The sequence below is a fragment of the Carlito syrichta genome, unplaced genomic scaffold (assembly GCF_000164805.1).
Source record: "Carlito syrichta isolate Samal-C Ts95f unplaced genomic scaffold, Tarsius_syrichta-2.0.1 Scaffold304002, whole genome shotgun sequence".
NCBI classification, from domain to species: Eukaryota; Metazoa; Chordata; class Mammalia; order Primates; family Tarsiidae; genus Carlito; species Carlito syrichta.
In genome coordinates, this window is record NW_007248098.1 from 208,674 (window position 1) to 217,549 (window position 8,876).

At 38.8% G+C, this 8,876-nt stretch overlaps 1 protein-coding gene across 1 annotated transcript in view; it reads right to left on the reverse strand.

The window, feature by feature from the left end:
* PLA2R1 (phospholipase A2 receptor 1) overlaps positions 1-8,876 on the reverse strand; it is a 130,845-nt gene that overhangs the window by 77,818 nt on the left and 44,151 nt on the right. Inside the window, exons 8-10 of the mRNA XM_008059349.2 lie at positions 8,455-8,612; positions 5,344-5,442; positions 1,290-1,402 (exon numbers count right to left, since the gene is read on the reverse strand). Of these exons, the coding sequence (XP_008057540.1) occupies positions 1,290-1,402; positions 5,344-5,442; positions 8,455-8,612 (370 nt within the window). The remainder of the gene's footprint in view (positions 1-1,289; positions 1,403-5,343; positions 5,443-8,454; positions 8,613-8,876) is intronic.

Sequence of the window (8,876 nt, forward strand, 5' to 3'; positions counted from 1 at the left end):
TCGGAAGGCTGAGGCGGAAGGATTGCTGGATCCCAGCAGGTTGAGGCTGCGGTGGCCGGGAACGGCCACTGCACTCCAGTCTGGGCAACAGAGTGAGACTCCAACTCAAAAAAACAAAACAAAACAAAACAAAAAACAAAACAAAAACATAACTGAGATACATCGAAGGTAGTGCCATACCCTGAGGGGAGGGAGTTCTGAGCTTTTATAAAATGTTTCACCAGGTGATTTAGTCTGCCAACTGCTATCATTTCATTCCTCTGTGTGTCTTTGTGTATGGTGTGTATGTTCATGTATTCCTGCATGCTGTTTGAAAAGAAAGCTGGGAAAGAAGGCAGGAAAGTAAGAGGGTAAGAGAAGGAAGGAAATACTGGCAGCTTTGAATGTTGATTTTCAATGTGGGAAGAGCCAAGAAAACATCTATGAAGTCCTCTACAAATTAGACTTACATGTGAGGGGTCTCTAGTCAAAACCATAGCAGCACTAGTCCTATTTCCTGGTAACCAGTGAGTATTTTAAAAGGCAATGGCCTAGGCAAAAAAGCAAGTGACTTGCTTTGCAGATGTAGTTTCCCACGGAACTACTGAAGAACTCTACTCTGCTTCTGTCTTCAGTGTGGAGGAATAGGCCTCTCAGCCTTCACTGTCCTCCTTACATTAGCAGTGACACAAGGTCACCTTTGCTGTCGGTTCTTTTATCCTGTACAGGTATTACACATCTACAGCATGCTGCAAATTACATGGAGTGTAAAAACGGCAGTCTCTGTACCAGCATCAGGAAGACACGTGTGCACAATGTAGTCTCAACCTAAACTAAATAGATCCAAGAAGCAATGGTGAAGCATTTGAATATCTTTTACTTTGTACAGTTCCTGTTCTGCCGAAAACCCCCATATGACTCAGACACATTACACTTAAAAATTAGTTAATTTCTCTCTTTTCCATTACAAGCAGTTAGGCAATAAAAAGTCTAAAAACAACTGAATATATTAGCAAAGTCAGATAATAAATAAACCTTTATGGAAAGTAAAAGTCACCTTACATTTTACTATTTGTTACTCAAAAATCAATTTAGAAATAATACAGTAGTATGGCATCCTTCAGATTATGACAAATTATGATTTCATCTAGATTTCTATCATTCCAAGAGCCCTCATGTCAAAGCATATTCATGTTTCTGTTAGAACACTGTTTTTTGGGTTTTTTAAAAGTAGGATTTATTGAGATGACAGAAAGGCTCCCAGAGCGAGAGAGGACCCGAGGAGGTTGCCCAGAACACTGTTAATTTACCTGTTTGTAATGGTTACAAGTGCAGGTGGACAGTAATAACCACTGGATGCATGGTCAAAGCTTCGAAGGACTGTGTCAATTTTGTAACAGTATCCACCATGTTTCTCCCATCCCTTAAAAAAAAAAAGAAAAGGGAAATTAAGGACATGATCTGATTTATACCAAAAGGTCTTCTGCATATTCTTTTACCACTGACATCACTTTCTTCTCTGACTCATTCAAAACTCCTTTAATTTTTGTGTTAATATTTTTTTCTATCTGGTAATTAGCTACAACTATTTCTACATTTATTCAATTAATTATCTTAAAACCTAAGAGTCTTAATTAACTTAAAACCTAAAGCCTTAAAAGCAAATGAAAATAAAGGGGTACTCACTCAAGATTCTCTCTCTCTCTCTCTCTTTCTCTCTCTCAACTTACAGAAATTTCATACAAATGACCCCTACAGGAGGGAAGAAATTAAGTGTTGCCTTTGAAGTTAGAATGCATGAATTTGAATACTGGCTTCATCACTGCACAACCTTATATAATATCTTAGTTTGCACAACAATAAAATGGGATAATAATGATATCCAGGAGACTTTTCTGAGATCAGAGAAAGACAATACAAAGACCTTGGAACTGAACTAGGGACTTAGTATGCACAAAGAGGACATATACAGATGATATTGTGGATTTCTTTTCAACTTTCTTCCATATGGATTATTTCATGTTATCCCACTGAGATTCACTGAAGTTAGGGACTTGGATAAAGTCACAAACTAGTGAATCAGCTGGGCCTGGAACCCAGTTCTGGTGCAATCCTGGATGGTCTTCGTTGGATCACACACTTCTAAGTAGAGGATAATATGTATATATTTCTCTTTCTCTCTCTCTCTTTCTCTCTTTCTTTCTTTCTTTCTTTCGGAGTGGAGTTCAGTGGCATGCAATTACAGCTCACATTACTGCAGTCTCAACCTTCTGGGCTCAGGCGATCCTTCCATCTCAGCCTCCTGAGTATCTGGGACTGCAGTCGTGCCACAAAACCCGGCTTATTTTTTTATTTTTAGTTTTTGTAGAGACAAAGTCTCACTATGTTGCCCAGGCTGGCCTCAAACTCCTGGGCTCAAGCAATTCTCTTGTCTCAGCCTTCTCAAAGTGCTGGGATTATAGGTGTGAATCACCACACTCTCCCTGTATATATATTATTTAGTAAAGATTATTCCCAAATTAACTGGCTGGTCTTTTAGTGAGAAGGCAAACAAACTTTGGCATAAAAATGACCAATGTATAGTTCTATAGCTTATCCCTGGGAGCAACTAAGGGTGGCTCTATTCTTTGAAATCATACAGTACAGAAGACATATATTCATTATTTTTCTATATTTCAAGTTATAGAAAAGTTATTTTAGTTCTCTTTCTTCCAATACTATTAAATCATATCACTTATATCTACTTTTACTTATTCACCAGTTTAAAAATACTCTTCATTTTATGCCATGCCAATACTTGCCAACTTTTGATCAGATATAAAATGATTTCTCTAGTAGATTTCTTGGAGAAGATGTTCATCTTGCAATAAATTAAAGAAAACCTTCATTTAGAAATCAGCTATTTTAGTTCAAACATATCATTAAATGAGGTGTGGATCTCAGAGCTCCCACATCCAGTTATCAGGATCTGCTCTGAACTCACTCCCTTTCACTTCTCTTCCCAACCTTCTCTGTGTAACTGACAGCTCCAGACAGCTCCTTCATGGATCACTCCAGGATGGGGCAGGGAGGTTAGACTGCTTTTGTACTTGGAAAGACAAGTGGAGGGAGGCTGACAATTTGACCTTTCTGACAATGTTTTTCCTCTTCATTATAGTTTTTAGATCATTATAGTTTTTAGGCTGCTTAGCAAAACAAAAAATCCAAGAGCTGAGCAGGCTCAAGAAAAGAGGGCAGAGGAAGGGAGAGGCATAGCACAGAATACCCAGAAAAACAGACTCATTACTACAATTTGTTCACATAATGAAAGTGGGAAGGATAATTGATTACACTGGTTAATCCCTTGTTTGATAGGTACCATTTCATATTTAAACGAAAGAATGATAATGACAGTACTGAAGCACTTGCTCATATTGTCCAATCCCCCCAAACTCCTTTTTCAGAAGGAAAAATGAGTCACTTTTTTTTTTTTTTTTAATTTTAGAAAGCAGGAGTCTATTAAGAAGACAGAAAAGCTCCCACAGCAGGAGGGGACCTGAAAGAGGGTTGCTCATGAGTCACTTTTGGCTCGATGGCTCAGCCTGTAACCCAGCACTTTGGGAGGCTGAGGCGAGTAGATTGCCTGAGCCCACGGGTTTGAGACCAGCCTGGACAACATGGTGAGACCTCATCTCTACAATAAATCAAAAATTAGCCAGGCATGGTAGCATGTGCCTATAGTTCTGGCTACTTGGAAGGTTGAGGCAGAAGGATCGCTGGAGCCCAGCAGGTAGACACCGGGGTGGCTGTGAGTGTGCCACTGTACTCCAGCCTGGGCGACAGAGTGAGACTCCAACTCAAAAAAAAGAAAGAAAGAAATTATTAAGATTGGTATTACAAATTGATTTTGGAAGTGTAGACTATTTAGAGAACTGCATTGAAGCAACTGTCTAAAAGAAATCTTTCAAAATGATATTCATAGACTGATGCATAACAACATCAATGGAAATTTTCCCATATAGCTAGAAAATTGAGTCTGAACTCAGTATCTTGAATTAGAACATGTTTGAATAGAACATTAGTTTTGGCTCTGCTGTGTAAGAAAACAGTGGCCCTTTCAATAAAAATAAAATATGTTAAGTTCCCTTGAAAGCTACAAGAAGACAACATTGCTGTTCAGGTAGAGGTCAGTCAGTGATCAGCTATAACTGATTCAGAAATTGTGATCATTATATAAACTGTTTGGTGACATGTTAACTATGGCACATGTATAAAAAGTAGTTCACGTATTTATATGCCGATTGATAAATAAAACACAGATACTGGGGGGATGGGTCATTGTTTAGTTGGAACATAAATAACTGGACTAGAAGAGAAAATAATTAAAGCAGAGTTGTATAAAAACTGGACCAGGCTTGGTGGCTCAGCCTGTAATACCAGCACTTTGGGAGGCTGAGGTGAGAGAATTGCCTGAGCCCACAGGTTCGAGAACAGCTCGGACAACTTGGTGAGACCTCATCTCTACAATAAATCAAAAATTAGCCAGGCGGTAGCACGTGCCTGTAGTTCCGGCCACTTGTGCACTCCAGCCTGGCAACGGAGTGAGACCCCGACAGAAACAAAAACAAGTATAAAAACCAGGTCTGGAAAATTTTTGAGACTCACACAGCATAAAAATTTCCAATGAGCGAAAGAAAGAGAAAGAAAAAGAGTAAGCGAGAGAGAGGGAGAGAGAGAGACAGAAAGAGGGAGAAAACATAAACTTATGTGCTAAGGATATTGATAGGCTGATTTTATGTAACTTTAGTGTGAGATTTTAAGTGTATTTCAAGACATTTTAAACAGATAATTTTCGACCTTTGAATTTTAAGCTTAAAGTATTAAATATTTTTATTACTTAAAGTATCTAAAATACTTTGCTATTTAAAATACTAAAGTATTTTTATTATCCTTTCCAAATAATAAATATATTGCAAACATGTTCCTCTCTCCATTATTGTATTCTACTCAAATACTGAAGTCTAAGAAAGGTGAGAAGCTAGGCAAGACCCTGGGGGTAGATGTTCACTTGGACTCAAAGGAATGTAGTCATTTTCTGGCATTTCACTTGAAAATCAGGAAAACTGGGTATGAGACAGGGCACCACAGGACACTCATTGTACAGACGTATATCAGGACAATTTCCATTTTTTATTTCAAAAGAAAAGTGGTCTTCAGTTGAAGAAGATAGCAAGTCAGTGGTTCTCAGGACTAAAAAAAAATTTTTTTTAAGGAAGATGAAAAGAAGAAAGGGGGAGAAAGAATGATTTATTCTAAATTGATGACAGATATATTTTTCTAGTTATAAAGTCCCTGTACCTAAACTGCAATATTAACAGCACTTACCGCTTGGCATCCTGATTCAGTGTCAGAAAGGACATGGCCTGCTTTTTTACAAACATAAAAAAGTGTTTCTTCACAATTTTGAACTTGCCAGTGTCCCTCCTAAAAAGAAAAATATTACAAGATGGATGAATACACTGTGCTCATGTTAATGGGCAATACCCATTGAATAGCAATACGATGAATAACAATATGAATAACAATATGATGGATAACATGTTCCTGCATGGGATGATGTCTCAGGCAGGACCCCGGTTGTCATGGAACGGGTCGATACACTCTCGATGGCGGGGAGGGCCCTCTCTCTCCAGCATGTAACCATTTCAAGATTTGCAATCCCAGACTGGGTGGGTAGAAGGAAGAGAGTAACCAACTGGTGTTTCTTAGCTACTGTTATGTGCCATTAAAGCTTAATGTAGAGTGATTTTCATATAGTATCTCAACATTCCCGTGAGGTGGGAGCTACTATTCCCATTTAAAGGTTAGGTTTACTCTTTTGCACAAGGTCCTATAGTCAGTAAGCTCTTCTCCATTTTTCTTTTAAAAGATGGGATAGAACAGTGGTTCTCAATCTTTGGTGTGCACCGGAAGTACCTGGAGGGGATACTGAAACACCGATAACTGGGCCCCATTATCACAGTGTCTCATTCTGTAGATCTGGTGAGACCATGAGAATTTACATTTCTAACATCATTTCAGGTGATATTAAGGCTACTGATCTGGAGGCCACACCCTGAGAATTTGGTTGAGGCCATCCCCCGACCAGGTAAGTGTGTGGCTTCCTCTTTTTGCCACTTCTATGTGTTAAATTGAACGCTTTGCTGCTTTTATGTAAACATCTGACACTCAGGAAATGCCAGGAAGCTACCATGAATCATCCTAGAAAACATTCTCATAGTCGAAATTCATATTCAACTCCCAACGATCCCTTGATCACTAATTCTTCACAGTACTCCCTCATTTCCTCTTTAAGTGATGTCTTCATGTCTTGTCCTAATTCTATCGAAGGCTACTTTCAGATCCTTCTATAATAATGATATAACTGCTAATATTAAAATTGCATCCTACTTGAAGATTTTTTAGAACACAAATCAGAATCTTAGGCTAAAAAATACACAATTCAAGTTCCAGGCATCCAGAATTTTTGGAGAATGTGACGCCCTTCCATGACCCTCAGAAAAATACTATGCCTGGGGCTGATAATGTCTGTAAAAGGAGCCCTGCATCACTCTCCCAGAGTTTTCCAAAAAACCATCCAGTTACAGGTTCGTGTCAGGCATACTGTAGTTGCTTAATAACTGCTGGATGAATGGATGAATAAATACATAGTTTCCTAGGCTCTCACATTCAAATTTTTATGTCAACCATGATCGGGTAACTTTTTAATTATAATAATTATATTATAATTATTGAGTTCTACTTTATAGAAATAAATGCTATTTTAAAAAATATATCTAAAAAGTTACTGGGCTGCCAAAAAAAGGTGCCACAAAATATCACACTTATGGCAGCATCATCCTGACACATCCAATCAAATTAATATATATCCCTACTCTCTTAAAAATAATCCCTGTCCAAATGTTGACTTCTATTCTGTAAACGTGTTAAGTGAAATGCCCATGTCTGTCAATAGGAAACGAAGGTCATCTTAATTATATCAAAACCAATGAACTAACAAAGCAGCAGATACTACAGAATAAACTGTGGTGGATTTCAGCAGAGCCATACCTGAGACAAACATTTAGAGAGGTCATTGTTTCTTCCTCTTCAAATGTGACTCAGAGACACCACCTCAGCCTGTATAATTGTAACTGCTCTTGTCCCTGCCAGTCTTAGAAGATGAAACAATGAAATGTGTCACAAAAGTAAGTGCTTAGAAATTTCCCGTTTGGTTGGCACAATTACTTTGTCAAGCTACTACAGTTACATTTAATAATCTGCTTCTTGGAGGAACCTGACATGGTATCTTGGTGATTAGAAAGAATGAAGAGAACTACCAAGTCTCAATAACCTCCTAAAAACTCAGCCAGTACATTCAGTAGCTATCTGATCAAAGAGATTAAGTCTATTTTAGATATAATAAACTGTTCAAATGGCTTGGGATTAAACTAATTCTTTATAAGCAGGTGCTTTAGATAAATGAGAGAATAGAACATATGGATAAGTATGATGTTCAAGCCACTGGGACCTTTCCATTCAAGTGAGTAAAAGAGCAAGATTTGCCACTGATTCATCATTTTCAAAGAGGTTACACATACTGTTTAAATCCTGTTATGTTAATAAGATAATGGAGCTTAAAAATCATTGCTCTCCAGAGCAATCTTCCACCCCAGCTCTTCCCCTCAGCTTCACCACGGTGGCAGATGGCACCACCATCCACCAAAATGGTGGTTGCTCAAGCTGAAACCCTACCTCTCTCTCACCCCGCATCTAATTTAACAAGTCCTGTTCTTCAAACCATCCATGAATCTGACCACTTCTCTTCATAGTCACTACCCTAATTCAACCTTAGAGTAGTCTTCACACTGGTTTTTCTGCTTCCATTTTATTCCTTTTCTATCCAGTCTCTATGTAGCAGCCACAGTTACTTTAGAAAATGTCAATCCAGCCATGTTTTTTGTCTCCTTGAAGCACTTTAAATATTCCTACACCATGGCCTTGAAGCTTGGCATTGTTGCCTTCCTCCTGCCCTGTGTCCTTACCACTCTTCTTTTTAATCGTTCAACACGGCAAGGCTTGATCTGTCTTTGGGCCTTTGCACTGCTGCCCTTTGCTTGTTTTGTTTGGAATATTCTTCTTCCCGCTTTGTGAGATTTTTTGGTTTGTCTCAGCTTCAATGTCACCTCTTCAGAGAGGCTTCCTGTGACTGTCCTGTCTGAAGTAACTGTCCCAACCCAAGCTTCTCACCATCATATCACCCGTTTCCTGGGAGCAATCATTACAACTATAATTTCCATCTTTTTCCCATGTGTACTTGTTTCCTGCCTAGCATGGAAACCCATGAAGAATAGAGCCCATGCCTTTCTTGGTCTCTGCTGCAGCCCAAGTTCCTGGCACAGGTGACCCTCAGTGCAAGTCCAGCAAAATAAGCTTTGAACATATGAATCAACTTACAGACTGCTCTGCTGAGACACATAGCTGGCTTCTATTTGGAAAAATTTGGGGCTCAAGTATATGCCAATTAGTAAAGATGACTGAAGAGCCATTAGACCATTCAAAGGAAACTGGAATTTTATCGCTGCTCAACCCAATCCATGTTTCTGACGCATTTTCTGTAATAGATAAATATAAATTACTTACAAGATCCTATTATTTGCAAAGGACATAGCACCCTGGGGTTATTACCAAAATATACCATTTTGCATGTGATTTCTTCTTCATCTCTTCATGTGATGAAACCTATTTAAGTCTGAGTATAAAATACCTGCTTAAGCTGGGCTCGGTGGCTCAACCTGTAATCCCGCGCTTTGGGAGGCTGAGGTGAGTGGATTGCCTGAGCCCGCGGGTTCGAGACTCGCCTGGCAACTTGGTGAGAC